General features: G+C 36.4%; 1 protein-coding gene across 1 annotated transcript in view; it reads left to right on the top strand.

Moving 5' to 3' along the window:
- Window positions 1–23,850, top strand: part of WDPCP (WD repeat containing planar cell polarity effector) — a gene marked incomplete at its 3' end in the record, with an annotated part of 157,390 nt that overhangs the window by 67,160 nt on the left and 66,380 nt on the right. The window contains exons 8-12 of the mRNA XM_080615993.1: window positions 2,251–2,384; window positions 6,791–6,982; window positions 15,704–16,313; window positions 20,042–20,230; window positions 22,789–22,912. Coding sequence (XP_080472119.1) covers window positions 2,251–2,384; window positions 6,791–6,982; window positions 15,704–16,313; window positions 20,042–20,230; window positions 22,789–22,912 — 1,249 coding nt within the window. The remainder of the gene's footprint in view (window positions 1–2,250; window positions 2,385–6,790; window positions 6,983–15,703; window positions 16,314–20,041; window positions 20,231–22,788; window positions 22,913–23,850) is intronic.

The raw sequence follows: 23,850 nt of genomic DNA, 5'->3' as shown, positions 1-23,850 counted from the left end.
CGTAATGATTTTAGTAGAATCTTTATTATAAAAAAATTTAACCCTAACCTCATTTTTTATATCAACTAATAGCATAGAATGCATTTGATGTGTTGACTTCTGTTTTTCACTCTTCACCTGAATTACTAAACTATTCATTCCATCTCAGATTTTTCTGCCCTTTGTTTCCAGAGGGAAAATTTCATACTTTCAGGTGACAAAATGTAGGAAAGCATGGAAGCTAAGTTTATACCCAGATTGAAGTTGTTTATAGGACTTAGAATACTCCATCTTTTAAAAAATATAATAAATAATAAATGCATAATTAAATTATACTTACTTTGCCTTACATTGGCTTAATGTGTCATAAAAATACTAACTAATTATGATTGCATTTATAATTCTCCTGTCTCTAATAAAGTCATCCTGATTTTTATTATAATGGGCAATATTTTTATTATTATTTTATTATAATGGGCAATATTGAAAATTATTTAATTAGAAATTATAAAAAAATTGTTTTCCTAAAAGAAATAGTATTTCTCATTTTCTAAATTATTTTGTGGCACTGAAGTGTTGCAGTACTAGTATTTGGAATGTTAACTACACTGCCTGTCTTTTTAGGGTAATCTGACTCGGCAGCAAATGGGTCCTCTCTGAATAATGGTCTAACTATGCCCATAGCTGCATTCATGTTGATATAGTCTCCACTCCTGCCCAGGACAACCACGGATACTGGAAATCAAGGCAGTGCTAGTCTCATTCGCACCTGCCCAGGGATCTTTGAATCCTGCTTTCTTCCCTTCAACCAAAACCAATTTCAGAAGCAGCTGAGATGTGCTGTAGGTCATCTGTAATGTAAACTATGTCTGTGAGGATAGCAAAATGTTTTAACTGTACATATTGAGGATACCATACTCGATGGCTTTGGATTTTCATGTGTGTTTAGGATCACAGTTATAACTTCTAACTCACCATTTCAGACACTTTATCACTATTTCTTTTATTCTTTTTTTTTTTCCTTTTTAAGCTAGTGTTAGTGTTACATTTCAGAGGTAATTATTTGGCTTTAAACTTTACCCTTTAGCATTTGCATACCAGAATCTTCGGAGCTGTGCCAGTACATGACTATTAGAAATTGCAACTGGTTGTAAATCAGTCTAAATCAAAGCAAAGCTGAGTGGCAAGTTTTCAATGCTTACATGTAAGACTAAACTGTCAGTCTACTCAAGGATATGTAAAATACATTTGAGAATCTAGGATATTAGTCACAAATGCTTTTGTGTTTGTTTTGCAGGGTTGGTTGTTTTTAAATCCGGTTCCACTTCACTTGACATTTTCCTTTCAGCAGAGGTTTCTCAATTTACTTTCTGAAACAGCTTGCTAGCTGTACTTAAACCTGATTCTCATTAACAATTCTTCAATGACCTAGTACTAGTAGCCCTGATGACTCACTTCATTCTCAGACATCTCTTTAAATGCACGCCTAATATTGCTTGCATAAAATGCAGGCATAATACTGCCTGAATAACTGGATAACACTTGGGAAAAAATCTTAGATAATATTGTCTAATTAATTTTCGTTGTTAAATTAGTTAATCACTTTTCTATTGAACTGGTTTGGTCTAGCACCCTTTTACGATAACAGCGGGGATTCCACTACACTTTTCCACACTCCAAGGGAGTGTGTTCCATCTTGGTTTCCTGCATTGTTCGGATACCCCCATGTGAGGCTTTCAGCAAACTCATAACCCCTCTGAAGTATAATCCTGTATGTAACAGCCTCCTCGGTGTCTGCAACAGCATCTGGAACCTTACGATGTCAAAACACCAGATACACCTCAAGTACTAATTTGCATTTATCATCCTTAACAGAAGTTATGCTGTGTATGATGCATTTCTGACATACTGGTGGGTGTTACCATAAGAAGAAGAAGGAGGAAAAAAACCAACATTGAAAGCTGAACTGAGATGAAAATTAATGCGGAAGGGCATAAAACATATATTTGAATGTAGTGGTAGCTTGCTCCGAGATAATTTATTCATGTTTATGTAATCGGAGTACTCCCTAGGCTTTATTTCTCATTTCCAAGAAGGTCTTGGCAAGATGACACATTGATGCCTTTTAGGAGATTACAGAGGCTTCAGTGTAATATTTAAGACACTGTCTTGAAAAAATTGCTTTTTGCAATGTCTCAGTGGAGTTTCAGTAATTTGTTTTGCTACTAGAAACAGGTATTACAGTGGTGACAATTTTTATTTGTTTTTCAGCGGTTCTTACAGACAGTTTCATCATCTTGTCATTCGAGGACCATAACCAACTCTGTTTTATTCAGTTTACAAAGAAAATGGATTCTCCTGATGTAAACAAAAGACTGGAAAAACTCTCTTGTTTGGACTTCAAGGTATTACTGTCAATGGTGACTGTAAATACTGCAGTAACTTTACGATTGCAAACCTTCCTGTAACTGACTAGAACAGCTTAAATTCTAAAAATGGCAGGTATTGAAAAGTAAAGAAAAATTACATGGCATTCTGAGTTAATGAGTTAAAATACTGTGCCAAGAGGGATCCAATTTTCTACTGTATTTAGGTTAAGGGCTCAGACACACTGTTGAGTTACCCCTGCTTAACAGATTACCTTGTGTCAGTTGAGCAGCAGTAACTGACCTTTTGCACAATCTCAGCATCTAACAAGCATGAAGCAAAATCTGTAATGGTAAACCTCAGTGTACAAGATTTAAGCTAATGTGTTTTACCTGTTGTTTGCTGTGGGCTACAAACACATGCATGGTCAATTACTATGGCTCAGCTGATATACGTGAACTCATGAAGCTATGATAATTCTGTCATCTGTATGAGCTCCAAGACTGTTGTAATTCTTTGCAGAAATCTTAGTTTTCCCTCTAGTTACAGTAATCGTATTGTTGTGAGAGTTGGTTTTACAATTAAGCCACTGAGCGAGGACTCAAGGTACAGAAGCTGACTTTCTCACCTCTGACAAATTCTGTGTGTGACCTTAGGCAAGTGACTTGGTGCGCCTGTGTCTCAATTCAGTACTTACACAGTGAAGATTAAAATGCTCCTTTTTTCCAGCCATTTATGTATGGATGTGTCAGTCACGGCAGTAGCTGAAAAACACTCTAGAGATAGCTGAGCTGCCTTTAAACTACCTAGTTTGAATCTCAGTAGACCCAGCTCGTCTCAAGCTTAATTACACTGTGTCTTGGATGGTTTGGGCTGTGTAGACATAACTTGCTTTGACCACAAACTCTTTGGCATCAGGGCAATGACTGACTTTAGGTGGAATTGCTTGGCACTAAGATAATATGAAAAAATAGTTGGCCAAAGGCAATTAACTTTGAACAGGCAGGGTAAGAAAGGAGCTGCATTCAATTCACTGCAAGAATGAAGAAGAGACAAGCCTTCACCCAAGAAAGTTAGAAAGATGTAGTGAGCTAAAGAGAGAGTTTGTATTTATTTCAGCCTGGATAAATGTTAAGGAAAACAATCTTGTGCTAGAAAATAGCAAATATTTTTCCCTTGACAACCCCTCAGTAATTTGCTTCCTTACATATGGGAGTTTGCATCTGCAAGGCAAGCTTTTTAAGGATGTGTTTCATTTAAGTTTTGCTATAATACATTTTAACTTGCTTGGTAGAAATACTTTCTGCTAGGATGAATATCTAATACATTTTCCAGGCTGTTTCAGTTCAGGGCCTCTTTTCAGCAATGACTTGTGTTTGCGAGATTGATCCAACCTCTATAACGTGGATTTGAGACAGTTCACTGTTCACCAGGAACTGAGCTGATACGTAGTTTACTTTAAAATGATGTGTGCTTATGCCTGGTCTATGGTGTTTGTTAAGGTTGTGCTTTAGAAGGAAGTATGGTCTGTGGTGTGGGTTGGTTTTTTAATAGCACTAAACTTCAATGAAGAAGCTGTGGTGAGCTGGAGACTGGCTTCTTCATTTAACTGTGAGGGCCAAAGCTTCTTAATTTATGTAAGAAAATTCTTTTTTTTGAAAACATTTTCATTCTGAGCATTGCTGGGCACATTTTGGATCTAATGGTTATGGCACTTTTGCTTGGGAAAGAAGGAAATCCTAATCCATAGAAAGCTCTCTGCCCTAGGAAACCAGAAATATCTGCTGCACTCTTTAATAGGGTTGTTATGTTCAGTTTTTTGCTGACACAGTTGAGCTTCTCAAAATGCCTCCATGTTCAATGTAAACTTTGCTTTCTCTTGAAATCAGTGGGAATCACTATGGATTATTTCTTTGCCAGCCAAAAAAAGGCATTTGCATTTTTTAATTGAATATTCTTTTGTGTGAGGCTTGCTAGTTAGGCAGCTAAATAAAATTTTTATTATCTTCAAAACTGCACCAGTGTGTGCCAGCAGAAAGTATTATTCACTACTGCAATAATATTATGTCAGCTCTCTGCACTGGAGTTCTTCATGGCTAGTTTTGGTCAAACTTGTAAGTTAAAAGAACAGACACAGTCAACACTAGTGTTGTTGTCAATAGTAACAAAAGAAGCAAAAGATGGTCATCAATTGCAAATGTGCAAACTTGTAAGTGCTCTCTTTAGGAAAAAATGGTTCCTTAGTGTTTTGGGGGTTTTTTCCAAGAGAAATTTAATTAAAAGCTAACTTGCACTGATACAGAACTGCCACAGGATCAAAATCTGGAGCTAAGATTCAGGAAATTTGGGTGTAGCCTTCATTTCTGCCTCTGGCTTTTGGTGTAGTTTTGAGAATGTATGTAGTATTTGCATTTAAATTCCCATTTGTAAAATGAGGAAAAATGTTTGCTTACAATCATACCCAGTGATATAATTAAATTTCTGTCATATTAACATTATAATTTCTTTGGTACCTGCACAGAAGCAGCTCCACACTGTGCCATGTCCAGCCTCATGGTGAACAAAATTGTCAGGGAATGCCAGGCAGTACTGGACTGCCAGTATGCTGTTATTAATAAGAACAAGTCAACCATGCTTTCCTCCTCACAATTTCATATTTATCCAGAAGTTGAGGGTTTTTTTCCACAATATGTACCTAAATGGAAGAATTATTTTCTCTATTTTTGTCCTTTCTGAGAGATACCACCTTGGATTTTATTTACACTTTGAAAAAATAAAGGAAGACTTAGAATTGCTACAGTCTTGAAGACCAGCAAAATATAAAACCAACTGTTTTCATTTGCCTTTTCTTAGTGGCATTAGTCCATGTTTGAAAGTGCCTTATCTAATGCAAGACATAAAGTTTTATGAAAGGTTTTTGGCTATTTTTACATGTGAAATTGTTATGAGCAATTAACACTGCAATACAGGATTAGTTAATATCTGTGGAAGATTTTGTGGTTTTCCACCCTAGTAAATTTGCTGTCTTGTCATCAAATTAACTATATATAGTTCTAATTCAAGCTACCTGTTAACTTTGATGTATGTTTTATCTTTACAATTCTACGTATTTTGACAAGTAAGCCACAGAATATTCTGAAAATATTGACCTTTTGCAAGTTTTTCCCACGTGTGTTTTTTTAATCCATTTCAATTTACTGAAGGAGGAGGCAGTACAAGGAGTTAAATGTTTACCATGAGAGAACAACATTGGTAATTACTTTGATTTCAGTTCCTTTTGATGTGTATTCAGGGGATGAAGAGGTCAATAATATTATGACCATGCAAATAGAAAAAGGTTCTTTTTGACCATATAAAAAACAGCAAAGGATTATTAAAGCATTAACCTTGATTTTAATGGCCTTGGTTGAGTGGTGAGATCACAATTTGGATGAGCCTGATTATTTACTAAATACAATACATAAATGCAACGGGTTCTTAACACCCATTGCACTCTGGCATTATCGCATTACTGCCATCCTTTGTTGCCTTGCAGACAGGAATATGAAAGCAATCTGTCATGTAGTGAGACTGGCTCCAGAAGCATTTCTCTGATAAGAAGACCCCCTGCCCTTTGCTAGTGTCTGGTCCAGTAGGCTTAGCCATGCGCTTAATCCCCAGAAAGTGGTTCGATTATTGCTGACCAGCAATGGCAAGATAGTTTTTTTTTCCCCTAGCTATCAACCTTCCATTAATTCCTTAAGCAGAAATGCAGTGCAATCTATATTTCCTTGGCATGTGTCACCCAGATGGTGCACTGCTCATGTTTTCAAATAACCATGCTCCAAAATAACAGAGTTTGAATAATAAATTCCACAAATCCTTCCTGAGAAAGAGGCACAATTCTCAAGAGCTGCATAAACTTTACGCATGATGCTGTAGCTCATCCACATTATGCAGAAGAGTATATATTCTCTTGCAAAGCCGATGTTTGTATCTGAATTCCTTAATTTAGAGAGGAAAAAGAAAGATATATGTTTGCTCAAATACTGTAGAATATATTTAATATTTGATTATGTCTTAAACATTAGCCTTAGCTCCCTGGTCAGCTTTGCAGAACTTGTCATTTAATATTGCTAAGCTTAAATCCTGTGTGTAGGTCGATGCTGTCAAGCAACCATGACTGTACATTTTGGTATTGATTGGAGTCATTGCAGTAAATTCCTTCTTAACTCACATTCCTTTCCTTCCCAATCCCCTCCCCATAGATAAAAGTGTGAGCATGTCTTTTTCTGTCTGAAGGGATGTTTTTTACATTTACAGACAGCCTATGTAAGTATATATGTACGCAGCCCTCTGTGTATAAATACATTCACTTCCACACATCCAAACTAAATGCTCCCAATTGCTCCTACTATGCTATTTTATCACCTCAAATATTTTCCGCATTTTTTTCTTCCATCAGATTTCTTATATTGATATACTTGGACCAGAAGGTAGAAGGATGAAACGTCACCTGGCAATAAACTGTATGCAAGATACCGTCATTTGCTGGTGGTCAGCAACTAGTGAAGGAGCATGGCCTTGGTCTCCTATTTCCTGTGAGAGGGACAGAGCCAACCTATTGCTATTAGGCTGTGCACATGGCAAATTGGAGGTAAAGTGCTGAACTCGTTATATGATTTTTCAGATTTGCTGAAGAAATGTGACTTAAAGGCATAATCAGGAGATATAAAGAACTGATATATCAAAAACATAAGAAAGAAAGATCAGACATCTTAATCTTAAAAGCAGAGGTTTGTAATTTAATGAAAAAAGTACTTCAGTTAATATGTTTGCTATTTTCACATCAAAACTGTCAATCTGAGAAATGTAGCAAGGAAGTTAAGTCTTTATAATGGAATATCTAATGGAGCTGCTAACACTGAAAATAGAAATGTGAAAGTACCACTAGAAAGCTCTAATCTGAGTTACAGACTGTGGCTATTGCATGGTTGTCTAATGCAGTTACGTTGTATGCAGTGTTAACTGATAGGCATTTCACATCTATTTTAAGTGTTCTGTTATAAAATTTTAGCTACACCAAGATGCTGCTTAAATTGTTGCTATGAGTACTGATGAAATCAGGGGCCAACTTTTTTCTTGAAGAAAAAGTTAAAATTCCCCATCTACAGGTGGGAATGTGAGCTACAAGTTAGAACTAGGCTACAAGCTGACCCTCTTCCTGACACTGGCTTAGATTACAGTTCTAGGCAGAAGTTTCCATTTAATCTATTTCACTTTTATTTATTTAAGAATATTTTAATCCGGTTTCTTATATTAGGTAAAAACTCTGAAAAGAGCTGGAGCTTGAACTTCAAATGTAAAAGCTGTTCTGAGCTATCATCTTGTATAGGTGCTTCTGTATTTGGAGTTTTACTGTCAGTTTAGCTTAAGACGCCACTAATTTGGACTAAAAAGGCACTCACTGTGGGAGAAGAGCACAAACCTGAGGATCAGCTGTGGAATAGCTGTTCTGGAGTAGCTATTACAAGATATTTCCCTGTAGGGAAAAGCCCTAAGTAACTCTTTAGAATAAGCTGCTCTTACAAACAATATCCTGTTCTCTTTAATTAGGAAAGATGTAAATGTTTTAATGTCTTAGAATTGTTATTTTGATAACTAATACTAATTTCAGTGAGGGTTTTGTTCCCTTGGGATTTGCTGTATATTGAAAGCAAAAAAGAGGAGGCAGTTGAGACAGCTTTTCTTTCTTATTTCAGTCATTAGTCACTGTAGAATTTAAGTTTAAATTACCTCCAGTTCTGCCTTCTTTACTTCTTTTCAATTGACCTCTCTCCACTAGCGGTCATCTTTGACTCATCTCTCTCCTCTGCCTGATACACACCTGCAGTTCTCAATTTCCCCTGCAGCTATGCCCAATCACATATAAAAATTACTCTGGTAGCTAAAACATGTGTCTGCTCTTTGTAAGCTTTTTCAGCGTAGTCCCTGTGCCAGTTTGATGCTATGAAACTTTATCCTACTAACATTTCAGATCTTACTTCTTACTGTGATTTCCATATGCCCAGGTTCTGACAGCAACATTCCCATGGCTTTTGTTTCCTTCCCACGTATTCCAGAAAGCTCCCTAATGCCGACAGAGCAGTTTGCAATCTCTGTTTTCCAAGAGGTTTTCTAGACACTCATTTTGTCTAAGAAATTCATGGAAAGAAATTAATAGAAACCACCCTGTTAGTTTAAAGTTTTCTCTGTTCCATTTAATATATTACAAAGAGATTTCGAAGTTACAGCATTGTTCTGCATCTTTCAATAGACATTTCTGGTTTAGACTCTTGAATTGCTCAGGGCTGAGGCATAGTATAGTCCCAAGCACATCATTGGTGCTTAACACAGTAATGATAATAAGCATTTAGTGAGGCTTTAGGCCTAAACTCATAATCCTTTTAATTTATCCTATATTGTAATATATATATAAGAAAATGATTTTTAAAAGCAGAACTGCTAAGTTTAACTGTTTGGTTGCTTTCCCTTTTCTGATTCTTTGCCTGTACTTGTCTGTTTTAATTCTCAGATCTTCAAATTAAATTTATTTTTCTCTATTTGTCAGTAAAATACTAAGCACTGTGCCAGGGCTATGGAAAATTTAGTCATACATAGATAAAAAACTGTCTTGCTGGTTGTCAATTTGTCTGTTCCATGTCCATGAGATCTTGGATGCTCAGTGGGCTGGTGTGTAAGGCTCAAAACACTCTGCCTCTGCACTTCTCCTATGTATCCATGAAATGTTACCTATGATAGTGTTTGGTTGGGTTTTTCTCCTTGATTTCTCTAGCTCTCCTTATACAAGTAGTTAAATTCCTGCGCATGGATAGGGGATGTCATAACCCAGCAGCTCTAGATGTAGCATCAATCCCCAGTCTGCAATTAGCCAAGGCATATTTTTCCCCTACAGTGTCTTGGAGGGGAACTAACTTAACTTTAACTTCTGAGGGTCATTTGATAGTGTAAATCTGAGCAAAACTGTTAGCATTTCTGGAGGGGTTCTTAACAGTTACTGTATAGATCAGATACCACAAAAATGCAGTGTTTCTAAGCATGCTTATTTGCCTCTCTTTGGCTCTATTTGCTTACCATTTGTAGTGTTCCTCAGGTATAGACCTGACATAAAAACATGAAATGCCATTGTTATGCATAAAAATAAATTCATATTTATCATATTTGACCAATAATATGAATTTTCTCCCAGTAAATTATTATTGTCAACAGAAGAAGAGTGAGAAGCATGAGCTCATTCAGTTTGGAGCATTTATCAAAAACAAGTGTAATAAAATGATACCACCAATATTGTGCTTGAAAATAGTAGTATTGCTTGGCTAAAACAGCATTATTATCTAGAATTAAGAGAAAAGCAGGAATTGCGGAATGTCTAGCCCATAAGGAGCTGTTAGGCATATTAGGCTTATGAAAAAAGGAAACCAAGCCCAAGGAAATGAATGGGTGCTGGCCACAACTCTTCTACAGCACTTTGGTGCTGACCTACAAAACCACAACAGGTCAGCCAGCTGCTGACGCTCTTCTTGTAGAGAGAAAAAGGCAGAGCAAAGGTAAATGGGGCTCTTAAGTGATGCTGCTTCCTCCCTGGAGGAATTTTCTGAGTGATATTTGCTGCCCACTAGAAGAGTGCTTATTAGAATGAAGACTGGAATAGCTCTGGGACAAAGCAACTCAACCCCTCATCACGATAATATCCAACGCATTCTGCACTGGGATGATTCATGTTGCACATACCATGTTTGGGTACTGTGTACTTAAGCAGGTTTTCTACTTAATTGAGGAAATACATTTTATATTTTAAATACACTATAAATTTTATTTGAATTTTGTTGTATGGCTTTATTTTTTAACATTTGCTACTATTAAGGCTAAAGGTAGACATTATTCCTCTAAAACCAGAAGGAACTTTTTTCCTTGCAAATCTTGACTTGGTTTAGTCCATACTTTTTTTTAAGATCAGCATTTACTATGTTGAACGCGCTAAGATTTGATGAGGAATCATCACTTGAAGGAATAAAAGTGCTTTTAACATTAAAAGAAATAAAAGTGCTTTAACATTTGACTTTGGTGTGCAATGTACGTTTATATACGTCCATACATGTTGCTGCAGGAGTCTTGGTCTATTGTACCTTTTTCTGCTTTCTTGCATGCACTGGTTTCCTCCAGTAAACTCATCCTTTCTCCAATTTATTTATTTAAATATTGGGGGTTTGTATGTTTCTTCTTTGTTAAACTACCAGTGATCAAGGATGTTATTTAAATTGTCACCCTGCAGAGATAATGCTGGTAATTTGATTTCAAAACCAGAAGAGGAATCTTCTAGAAATCATTTCAAACAATTTGCTATGAATAAATAGGATCTGATGTGAAATCATCCTTGGATTAAATGCTTTGAGAGAAAGTCGTGTTAAAATCAACATGAACTTTATTCTGCAAACATAAATTAACAGGAGGTGATGATGCCAGGGCTCAGTTATTCTAGTACTTGCATTTGTCTTTGCCATGTTTATTTTCACTCTATTTAGTGCTGGTAAGAATCACTGAAATTATACTTCAATCTTGTGAAAAAAATAACTTGCGTGAGAGAGAATACTATTTTTCTTTCTCCCAAGAGCTAATATTTAATAGTTATTGCTTCCACATTGTGCCTCAAACTTGCGAAATAAACACAGCAGATCTTTTATGAGTGAGCTATCCTACAATTACTGTAGCACTCAGAAAAACATCTACCGTGTGTGACTGAATAGCTGAAATACCTCTCACACACACATCACAAAGAATGTAAAATGCTTCATGTCACATTGGGTTAAAAGTCCAATGAATAATATGGGATAAAGATGATGATGATAAATTTTGAAAGAAAAGAATAAATGCTGACTGAAGATCTAAATAGTAAGTTTGCATGTGGGGCAGTAAATACAATGCAGCCAAATAAGTAACCTAGAGTAGGAGCCTTGCATTTTTATTGTAGAAATGTTTTAAAAAAGGATTGGTGTTTTATTCCATCGTCACAGTGCTGTATTTAAAGCAATTTCACTCTAGCGTGTACTACACTTCCCACTCTACATTTCTAATTAAAGTGTTTGTTGTTGTTTAGAGCCTCACCCTGTGAAATTAAAGAAGCATTTTCCTAACATCCATAAAATAAATCAAAGATTTTTCTCATCTGAAAGACACACAATTCAGTCACAGCAAGCTTATTTCTCTGTTTCTTTTGTTTTCTTTTTTTATCTGCTGGTAAGCCAATTTTCTGCTTAAGAACTACTGGTTAAAACTCTTACTTGTTTTGATATGTGGACTTTATCCTTTCCCAGCACTCTATGCAAAATACTTCAATTTTAAGTGTTCAAAGGTTTTTGCGGAGAAGAGTGATACTGCCCACAGAAGCTTGTGCTATTATTTCTTTCAAACCAAATGAAAGTATTTTAACTAGCACATTTCAGATCCTTATTTATGCAGATTAACAGATTTCCTTACTTGGACTGTTACGATTTCTGACTCTAGGATTTGAGAACGTGGCGCGTATAGTATCCCTCCCACTGCTGATTAGCTGATGCAGAGCACAGGCCAGTAGTGCAAGGGGAAAAACAATATAAATGTGCAGTAGTGGTGCATGACTGCCGCGTTAATAAGGGAAATATACATTAATTATGTCAAAAATATTTAAATACATTTACTATGTTTTTGTAGCATACATGTCACAAAACTTAAAGGGACTTTTAATTTTTTTTATTATTGCTTGATTTATTATTTTACAGAAAGTAATTGGTTTTACTTCATGCAAAGGACTTCCAGAAATCTCTGCTTGAAACCCAAGGCTAAGTGCTTAGTCCAAGATTTATGGAAAGCACTTAATACTGAACAGATTATACACCCCACCATGTGATATTTCAGCTTTGTCTTTTTACATTCCTTGCCCTATCCCCTCCTCCACAAATCCTGCTGTTGTCCTACTTCTGAGGGAACTCCTCCAGCTTTTGCCTTCCCATTCCCCAAATGAATGTTTTGTTAAATTAAAGATAAATTGTTATTTTAATGTTCTCCTTTTGGATTCCAGAGATCTACTGCTCACCGGCAAGGAATCCCAATGGATTCCTTTTAATGAACTGCTAAAGCACTATTTACTAGCATGTGGCTACTTACCAGATAGAAAAACAACTGGCAGGTAATGGAGTACTGTCTTCTTGGGAAGAAAAAGAAAAAAAGATGCTTTGATTGTTAGACTTCTTATCTTTAAGAAGTATTATCTTAGTCTTATTAACATGTTTCTGTAGTTGTATGTCTCTCTGCTTTACTTTTACAGTTATCAGCATGAAAAATTAATAATGAAAGTAATTTCTGACAGAGAAACTCAAATCTTCTCTCTCAGATGAAAAAGAACATCCTTTTTTTTTTCCCCCTTCAGGGTGCCAAATACCAGTTACACTGAGCAAAACTGGAAACCAGAACAAAGAGGTCTCTCGGCTTGGTACTCTTCCTTCAAGGGGCACATGAGGCCACTGATGCATGAGAAAAAACTTATCTGTTCCAATCTAAGGAGAAATGTTTCTCTCATTTTCAGCCAGAATATGAACAGTAGTGTCTAGAAAAGATTCCTTTAAGCCTAAGTTGTTTAAACAGTATGTGAAAAATTGTTTTGAAATGCAGCAAATTGTCTTTCTCTCCTCACAGGAATTTTTTCCTAGCTTAGTATTGCATTATATACAACAACCAGCCCTACCCTAGACCTCGTTTCAAGGATTTGCTGTCAAAATTAAGTGAAGCTAGGAAGCTTCTCATTTCAAGTCTCGTTAAATTAGCATTCCAAAATATAAGGGTTTACTTTCTTTTAAATTCAAAGTAGTGAGCAACATTTTGTCCCACTTTTGCTCTAACAAGGCAGAACAAAATTATTAATTGGATTCAGTTTGCTTGCTGACTCTCAAACAATCAGATGACAACATTTATTTTTCTGTAGGTATTTCCATTGCTGTTTTCCAGCAGTCACTCCTATGGAGTTGTAAAATCCATGTTTCATGTGTTTTCTTCTGTTTTGTCTTAACTTTCAAGGCCAGTCTCTCTTCAGAATTTAGTAGTGCTTTCAGTCTTTTATCTCTCTATGGTTTGATTATTGTGTGGATCTTCATGACTTTCTTGTAGTTTGTGAGGAGATGTCCAGAGAGGAACACTGGTTTTGAATCAAAATATGTAGATGAATAATGCAGTGCATTGAAATCTACCACAGGAAGACAGAAATCTGAGTCCCAGAGGGCCCCAAGGCTCATTTCACTGAAGTTATGGAAGCTTTGAAGACTTGCTTGGGCAAGATTTCTATTTCACATATTTGAAAGGCAGCTACATGGGTCTCCATACATACTCTTAGGGAAAACTAAAAACAATAACACTTCACCTTGTCTTTATTTGGGGTTAGAGAGCTCTGTGGTCATAGTAATCCTTTGTCCACAATAATCTCTTTTGTAGGTTTCCTTGCAATTCCTATGTGCTTTAACACCCTAATAAGCTGCACATTTGAGCCGTTCTAGCATCTGCACAGTAGCCACTGCACATTTTGTGGGTATAAATGACTAGTTGCAGAGGCTAAGTCACTGATGAGGGAATGGTCGAGGTGAGGAAATGTTTTTCAAACTCTATCATAATTTAATCTTTTCTTTCCTCTTTGGTATATATTTTCATTGATGACTACTCTGTTGAAACTGGTTTTCATAAGCTGGATGCGTTGGCATGTATTATATTGCATGTATTAGATGCTTTTGCATCAAGCGGTTCTTTGTATGTCTCTAACTTAAAGTAGCAAAGACTTGTATTAACCAGCAGCTGGTTTGCAGCCACAGAACTGCAATAATCCTTTTTTCTTTCTTTTGAATGAGAAACCCTTTAGCTGACAAAATTGTCAGAAGAAAACAGCCTAATCAGTCTGATCAACCTTCTGAATAATGTGTTTGTAAATTCATCAGTTGCTTCTGAAGATTTAATGGGTTGTATGCCAAACAAAAGTCTCAATTTCTTATTCTTCTTTACAGGATGAAAGCCTAAATTATGTGTTCAGTTGGTCTTGTGATCTGTGAAAATCAAACTTAAACTGCTTTAATGTCATGTGTGTGTTTCTGTTTTCAACCTGAAATTTCCAGGTTTCCTCCCTCACCCTCTCTCTGCCTTTTAATCACATTTGTTACCCCTTTCAGTGTATATGCTACTTGCATACCACCTGGATTCAAAAGAAGGGGCTTCCAAAATTAGTGGCAGGTCAGCAGCTTCAGTCTGCAGTGCGAAGAATGCTGTGGGTATACCTGAGGGTGGGGTTTGGCTCAGTTTGACATTTTCCTTTCACTCTTTATTTCTGCATGAACAAATACCAGCAAGTTTCTGACTGACTTCCACTACTCTCATTTTTCTGGAGACATTGGTTTTCTCTTTCTTTCAGAGAAACAGCTTTTCATAAGCTATTTGCAACTTGTATACAGCTGGTATTTATCCTACAGTTTCCCTGCTCAAATCCTTTATAGCACCTCTCACTCAAACCCTCATATTGAAGGACATGAATCTTCATTGGTTCCACTGTTGCCTCTATCACTTTATGGTACTTCCCATGTTTCCACACTACAAATTCTTGCTCTTTGCCAGCTGCTGTCTTTGTATCATATTCTGCCTCTGTGTTCTTCTTCCAGTTCATTCAGCCTTCAAGTACCCCTAAATTGTCCCCATTTTTTGCTATCACAGATTAATTTATTCTGCATTCTAAAGCTATGTGGCACCAAAGAACATCTACCACCTACTCATTTGGCAGTGTATAGTATACATTGTTTAAACATGCCATTGCTTCTACCACTACAGTGTAGTATTTTCTGTTACCATGGCCTAGAGTAAATGATCAGAAAACCTCTACGTGTGATGCTCAAAGTAACCTATTATAAATTTTTCCAGAAAATTTATAACTTATTGTAAATTTTTCCAGAAAACTTCCAGAAGATTTCTCCCCAACCCACTTGTAAATAATCAGTTATTATTTTCTATCAGTCAGTTGCTGATTTCTCCTCTTACCAGCACTGTTAGGACCACTGCATCATTTATCCTCTATTCTGCTAAACTATTGTATACTCTGGACAAACAAATCTAGCTCAAACTATATTGCTTGGTTTTTTCATCAAAGGAATTAACCTTTTAAAAGTTAAGACAGTAGATTTTACAACTCTAATTTCTAAAGTGCTTGTTTGTTTTAGCTTACTGACCCATGAGAAAGCATATTTGCGGCAGTCTATTTTTAAATCATCAAAGTAAGAACACGTTGTTAAAAATGACTAAAAATGTTTTGGATTTTTTTTAGGTTCTGAGTTACGTGCGTACAGAATGGGATCCGCTCGATGCAAGCTTCAGCACTAATCAGCCTTATCAGGTTTACACGGTGGAGCATTCCATCTCCGCAGACAAAGAGCCCATGGCTGACAGTTGCATCTACAAGTGTGTTAGGAACAAAATGCAGTGTGTGGCAGTTACCAGAATACCACTACGATCCAAGGCCATCAGCTGTTGCAGAGATGTTACAGAAGACAAACTAGTCCTGGGTTGTGAAGATTCATCAGTAATTCTGTATGAAGCCTACAACCAAGTGACTCTGTTAGCCCAAGCAGAACTGCTGCCTGCTTTAATAACCTACCACCCTTCCGGAGCGATATTTGTGGTTGGCAGCTCTCAAGGGGAGCTGCAACTTTTTGACACGGCACTGTCCCCAATTAAAATTCAGCTCTTGGCACAAGATTATTCACCTGAGGCAACTCTGCAATTCAGTAAACACTTTGACGTGCCTAGCAGCCTTATCCAGATCCAGTGGGCTGCTCCTCAAGTTGCCTCTGCCAGCACTGACAGCACACATATTCACGATCTTTTGTTAGTTAGATTTGACAAAGGACCCTTAGGAGTACTTCACTTTAAACTTGGTAAGTTATTGAGCACATCTATTGAACCTTGAGCTCTCAAGATATCTCAAGATCTGTAGATGTTTCCTCACAAGAAACATCTGTACATCAAAAGCACCCTGATTTTAGATGTATGGGAACATAGCTTTAAAAGCACATAGTTCCAACAACATCTGAAGATGTGAACCAAGGAGGTCATTATGTTTCATGATTACTTAATATCTTTTCAAATGAGGTCTGACAGAATAAGACATTTCACACAAGAAAGGTTTTCATAAACTTCATAGAAGTCTCTAATTTCATTTGCCAGGGGCTGTGAATAAAAGAAGTATTAATACTAATTTTAGAATTTATATAGCCCTTCTCATCTTAGGTGTAAGGAGACTTTGAAAGAATAAAACCGTAACTATCTTCATTTTACAAACAGAATAAGAAGAAACAGTAAATGAAAGCTAAAAGGCTTTCCAAGAGTTACACAATGCGTCAGTGGCTGAACTAAGAATAAAACCCCTGCAGTTGCTCATCAGTGAGAACTGTATTCATTCCATTCAAGTCAGGCAAGTTACAGTGGTGCAAACCCACTGTGAGAGCTAAAAAAAAACAATCATGCTTAAATCTTCTGACTACCAAGACAGTGTTTCAGCAGGGCAGACAGCCATGTCGAATATACTCATCCTGGAAAATTTCAACATTTTGCCCGTTGTCTGCCCAAGGAAACAGGATTGCCTTTGTAGATCTTTACAGGAGGGTTTTTATGGTTCTTTTGTATAAAGCTATTGAGATTAGGAAGAAGGTCTTAAAAAAAACCCTAAGTGACAGAAAGGTTTGAAAATCTACTTTATTTCATTACTTACTGGGACGTGCATGTGCCTTTTGGGGGAAAAATCCTGTCTAAAAGTACTGCCAACTTAAACATTTGAAAGACTGCATTTAAAAACTTAAAAAAGTGTGCCACTGCAAACAAGTAAATTCAGATAATAAGGCGTTAGAAACAAAAATACTGGATTAACTTATAGTTGTATAGTTTTAAAAAAGCCAATGCAGATTATTACTGTTATTAAAAAAAAAAAAAAAAGTTAAAAATAACTATTTATAACTTATCATTTATTTTGAGATAATTCAGTTGCATTATGTTCAATGACAGGTTTAATCATTGAACAGTACCCCCAGAACTTGATGGTTTTGTGCATGTTGGCCATTAAAAAAAAACCCCAACTCTAAATTACCTCTTACCTGTCGAGTAGAAGGCACTCTACACATCTACCTTGCTTTTGTTTAGTCCTCCCTTGTGGGGTTTTCTCACAACAGCTTCCAGAAAGCACAGCTTTCCCCTTGCTATCTTTAGCACATTTATGTTCTTAGGAAGGCAAGCAGCCTCTCAGTGCAGGGATTTAGAGGCCTTTCCTGCTAATTGCCAGCTTGTAAACTTAATTGGACTGTCTCCCTGGGCACCGTTCCTAAATCAATTAGGCAGTGAGTTGGCTGTCACCTCTTTTTCCCAAGCAGGTTGCCTGGAAGCGCACCACCCAGGAGAAGTCAAGCATCCAAATGGGAAGATGTTGACCTCTACAGCTGAAAGTTATCACATTTTAAAATTCATTCTGTAATTACTGTAAAATCTCATCCAGGAGGAAGGCAAAGCTCTCTTTCTCTCCCTCCCTTCCTCTTTGTAGTCCGCTGTGCAAAAATCTGCTGTTCTCTCTTGCATCCTGGTTTTCAGCTTTACCCCTCTTCTTCTCAGTTTTCCACATGACCAAGTTAATGCCATGTTCATTAGTCAGCCCCTCTTCCCAACCTCAGTGGTTTTTAGTTCTCTGCTATTTAAGAAATAATGCAAATATAAATTATATGGAAAATTTATGGATCCGTGACAGCAAAACCCAGTCAGGCATTCAGGGCTGAAATAAAATCCATAATTAACTCATGGCTTGGAATTGTTTCCCATAAAAGTCCGTTAAGAAACTATGTCAGTGTGACTAGGCAAATATGTTTTTAACTTCCAACTGACATACGATTTTGGACAAGTTCTGTGAATTGTGCTGTCTAGCCAGATTTATTTCAGGAAAAGATTCCTATTAAATTTACCCTCAAACATGAATGGCAAATATTTTTGGAGTCCAATGCCAAGCTCATTTTCAAAAGCACTGCGGCTTCTTGTCGTTGATGTCAACCCAGATCTTGGATAATGCAAACTTGGTACTGGTGCCAGTGGTTCAGCAAAAGACATTTAAAATATAATACTACATTTAATTAGCATGCAAATAAGTATGTTCAACTTCACTTAGTGATTAATGTGAAGATTACTCAACTCATGTAATACTTTAAAAACACTAAACATTTAGGAAGAATAATGTCTACCATAACAATTAGATACTATCACACATGCACAGGTTAAATACAAGGCTATGACATATTATAATGTCCATAGGCTTTAATACATGAAAACGTAAGGTGAAATATAATAGACAACCATGTCTTGTCTTTAATGACTCTAAAAAAATCAAGTATTTCTCTGTTACAAAATATATAAACTTTTTTTCCCCAAAACTTGTATATATGTTTTCCTCTATGTTTTTTTTTCTTTTCCAATTCTTATTTTACATCACAAACAATATATGTATAACTACATTTATGAAAGTTTTGTGAGGTATGTTTTCTATATATCAGATCTGCTTTTCTCTGTTGTGAGACATTTCCCCCCAGCTTCAGTATCAGTAATGAAGTTCAGTGTGTTCCCTTTATTTATTTTTTGTTTTGCTTAAAATCGGTTTTGACAAACAACATTACAATATAAATTGACAGAAACATGACATTATGTTTTTGTTTAAAGTGAGGGAAATACTAAATTTATTCTGGTCTCTCCTAAATAACTGGAGCAGTAGTGACAAAAAATACCCTAACGCAGTGACCCAAAGCAAGCAACAATTCCTAAAGTGCCCTGTGTGCCCTATGTCACGTGATCATTTGGCTAGTCAGAGACAATAAATAACATTACTATCTGCAGTTTTTCAGTCACATTTTCTGTTCAGAGGCAAAGATCTGCAAGTCAAGAAACATTAACAGTCTTTTAATTCTGCTTTTCAGAGATAGAATGCTGTAGCTAAATCATGCTTTCATGGAGCAGTGTATTGCTCGGGTTTTGCCCCGTTATGGCAAGTTTGGTTTTGGTTTCATGTGCAATTGTAATTCAAAGGTCCCTAGATGTTGACATCTTTCATGATATCCCCTCACAGAAGAAATGCTTCACTCGAGAGAATTTTGCCAAGATAGAAGCTCTAGAGCAATTTCAATACAGCGAGTAAATGAGTAACTTGCTTTGAAGTTTAAGCTGCTGTAAACTTGTCTGTGTGACACAAATGCTATTTTTAGTGTCACCAGTAGTGTTTCCTACAGGAGGGAGGTGCTATGAATATTAATTTGTTTTCTCCAATACAATAATGGTAAACTGGAAATAAGCTTTTTCTACTATGTTTTAAACAAACTTCTTTATATGATGCTGTCACCAGTGGGTACTGGCTGTGTTTGCTCAACCTCAATCTATAAAGGTCATTGATGTTTTTTCTGCTGTCCAAAGCAACCTCAGTATAAATATACTAACATGATAAGGAGCATTCTGACATAAAAATTTAATACTGAAATCCGTTAAACTTTCTAATTTTAGCCAACAGCAATTGTTTTTAACTCTGCTGAAAAGTAATCATCTATGTTTTATGTAACAATATCTTTGGTTTTAATATTTCTTGTGAAAGGTGTGTTCACAAGAGGGCAGCTGGGCCTTGTGGAAATCATCCACCAGTATATTCGTTACGACGAGATACATGAGGCAATTAATGTCCTAAACACCATGAACTGGAACACGATGGGTCGTCAGTGCTACATATGCTTGAGTGCCATTGTTAATCACCTTCTTAAACAAAAACTTACACCAGACAGAGAAGGTAAGAGACTGATTATATTTTTAATGTATTTTTGTGGTGTCTTTGTAATTCATATGTGGATTATGAGAATATGTTTATTGGCTGTATAAAGAAGATAATAGTGAGAATCCAGTCAGCCAGAATATGGTACTTCAGAATCAAATGTAATATGTAGACAAGTCATTTCAATAAAATCTGGATTAGTGTGTTGATCACATTTTAGTTTGTATCAATAGTGATAGTAAAAAAAGATATCAATATGTATATGGTATAGGCATTAATATATAACACTGTCATAAATATGCTGTAACTTTTTTACATAAATTTAGCTTATTTACAGACTAATACTGGTTAATATAGGGCTTGAAATGTTTGTTACATAGTCACGCTGAGACAGCACCAACTTAAGGAGGGGCATTTTGCTGCAACAGGGAAAAGAGATTTTGGTATGGGTTTTAAGGTGCTTTTGAAGGGTCATTCTTTCATTACAAGATCCAAAGGCTTTGAATACACTATCCTCTGCTGCCTCCTTTAGGATTGTAGCATTTGTCCTTACAGTAATCTTGTGGCCCCCTGCAGTAGTAGCTGGGGTCCCTCACAAGAAGTGATGAATTTTAGGTTCAGCCTTGTCTCTGCTGAAGCCTGGTGCGATGCCTTCCTCTTGATTTGCTGTCTATCTTGAAACTCAATAGACTTCAAGATTTGAAGTGCCTTGATTTAGTGAAGGTGTTATCCTCCGGCATAGCAGGCAGACAGCTGGGGACCAGTCATCTTTTGTGGCAAGAAAGAATACTTAGGATTCTGGTGTGTTTGATGATAGAAAAACTCGGAGGTGTCCTACGTTGCTGCCAAGTCATCAGCTATCACATTTTGGGGGATCTTATTAAAAAAATCTCTGCGTTGCAAACATAGCGTATCAATTCTAAATAAAACATGCTTTTAAAAGGACCCATGAAAAGAGCTGGGTTTTGAAACTCTTGTAAAAATACGCACATTATAAATAGCTGTCTGTGTGTTTTCCCCCATGCAGCTCCTTAACACTGTTTACAGCAGACAGAATTATATTCTGTCCAGGAGTTATTCTGTGTGAATCTAACAAATTTGGCATGGTAATTTGTTTTCTTTTTTATTAGAAAAACCTGGTGGGGCCTTTTATTTATAGCAATGGGGCAGTTATCTTTGAGATCTTTATTCTGCCTTCAACATCAAGCTGGGCTATCTAATGAATCTGTAACTGTGCTAGTAGCTACTCATATTCCATATAGGATGTAATATTTCAGAAGTACAAAACATGCTGTCAAAAAACCAGCAATGGTAATAGAGTATGGGTGGTTGTTTCATGGTTTTTTAGAAAAAGGTACTGCTGTACTCAATTTTAATCTAAATTGACTGCTGCTTCGAAAGAAAATAGCTTTAAACTTCAACTTGCTGTCTAGATTGAGGATAATGGAAAACCTAATTTACTAACAGTTTGCCTGCGTTACTAACACAGTACTATTAGCACATTTCGTGATATCAAGCCTAATAAAATAAAATGTCACTATGCTTGTAAATAAAGAACCATTATCACTAAATACAGAAATGACTAGTTTAAATGAATGTTAATAATAGCAAATCAGTGAGATTTTTGTCTGCCTAATAAGACAATAGGTTATATTTTGCTTTTCAGGCCCCCACAAAATTGTGATTAGCAGTAGCACTTTGCACGTTCACTCTGAAAGGAAAACCTATAGAGCAAATACATAGCAAATTCTCCCTGTTCTGCCTGTTAGGACTTGTACTATGTGTTAACTCTCAAGCAGAAGTCACATAACATAAATATTATTGATCATTAGATTTTCTTTCAGTTAAGTATCTGGGACACATACATATACTGTATATATTTCTTGTATTATTTATAATTTTGTATTAAAAGCATGCAGGAAAATGCCTCAGAGCTCCAGCTGTGGAATATAGCTGCCGGAACATAGCTAAAGCAGAGAGAACTTCTGTAACAAAGGGGGTTTATTTTATTAATTACAGGGGACGTTATCCTGTTTCCCACCATTACACGCTGTTGGAGAGTCAAACCCTTAGGGTTTCTAGACTCTTTTGTTTCAATTTTTAAGAACTGTGAGCTGAAGGAGGTTCCTTAGGCCTCAAGGCCATCACAAGTAGGGTTCTGTTACCTGCTGACCTAACAAAATAATCCCTGAGAATCTGAGCTTCCTTGTTGTTTGCCTAGGAGGACAAAGACAATTTGAGCTAATTGAGAGTTGATCTCCACTGGACAAACTTGTTCAAACTGTATTACTCTTGTGAGTTGCTTTTAATTGTACGCTGCTGGTGAGAACTTGATGTGTTATAGCCTTCATCCTCTTTGACAGCTTTTGTTGCTCAAAGTCATTGTGAACCCTGCCTCAAAGTGAAAGCTTATATGCACGTTTGTGTTTGTACAGTCTGTCATATTTTAATTTCATCTGTCCTACAACAACATCACATTTCACCACTGTTTGAGGAGTTTGACTGCAAACATGAGCAACCTGTTGTAATTGAAACAGTTTCATTTGTTTCACTGGTGCTGTGTTTGAACTCCACAGCACAGCTTGAGGCAAGCCTTGGAACCTTTTATGCTCCAACAAGACCTCTCTTGGATATAACCGTGCTGGAGTACAGAGACCCAATCAGCAAATACGCAAGAAGGTTCTTCCACCACCTGCTCAGGTGAATGACAGTTTCAAGTTCTATCAACTTAAAATTAATTGCATATTTCAATATCTACCTACTTTAATGTGGTTAACATTTTCCAAGAGGACCACCCCTGAAAAAAATGCATTCTGTGTTACTGTTTGTTTAACTTGCACTTCATTCCTTTCAAATAGAGTATTGCAGATAAAATGCTATTTAGAGCTCTTCTATCATCAATACATTTAAAATGAATCATCCTTTCCCTTTTAGCTTGATGGAAAAAAGATAGCATGCTTCTGAGAGATTTATATTTACCAATTGCTTGCAGATTAACTATTTAAACAGCTTACAAACTTGGAGAAAATACAGCATTTAAATAGATGCTAAAAGGTAAGTGAACAGTGCATGGTCCAAGATGATTTTGTCGTTGCACCATTGAAATCAGAGCATTTTGTTAGTCTCACTCTCATAGTTCTCATATAGAAATTCGTATTCCAGCAATTTTCAGGGAATTTTCAGTGCCCTTAAAAATAAGAAGAGAAAATGAAACATTGAATTTGTGTGTAAATCACATGAATTAGAAGAGTCATAATACCAAATTAAGCTAGAATTTATAGTACATTGGTTTATTGCTGTATTTTCCTTCAAAATAAATCAGTAGCCTAAATTTCAATCAGTTATAAATATCAATATGCAGCAGTTTAACCTGTTCATGTGTTCAACCACAAATGTAGCTGAAACATTCCCTTTGAGAATTATCCAGTGCTTGGAAATAAGGAGAATTTACCTTCTGAGTGATAGAAAGTTTGCAATACATTTTGTTGAGCAGGAGTGTAGATGGACATAGTGAGAAGACTTACAATGCACCCTTTTTTGGTGATTCATCCAGTATATATACATCGTCAGCATAGGCAAAGCTAGGGACTGCAAGTTACTTTGATAGTACAGTGTGTGCTTCTTTCAAAGCTTAAAGA

The sequence above is a fragment of the Psittacula echo genome (genome assembly GCF_963264785.1).
Source record: "Psittacula echo genome assembly, chromosome: 4".
Lineage (NCBI taxonomy): Eukaryota > Metazoa > Chordata > Aves > Psittaciformes > Psittacidae > Psittacula > Psittacula echo.
Note: the sequence above shows the minus strand (reverse complement) of the source record. Positions and strands in the feature narration are given on the sequence as shown.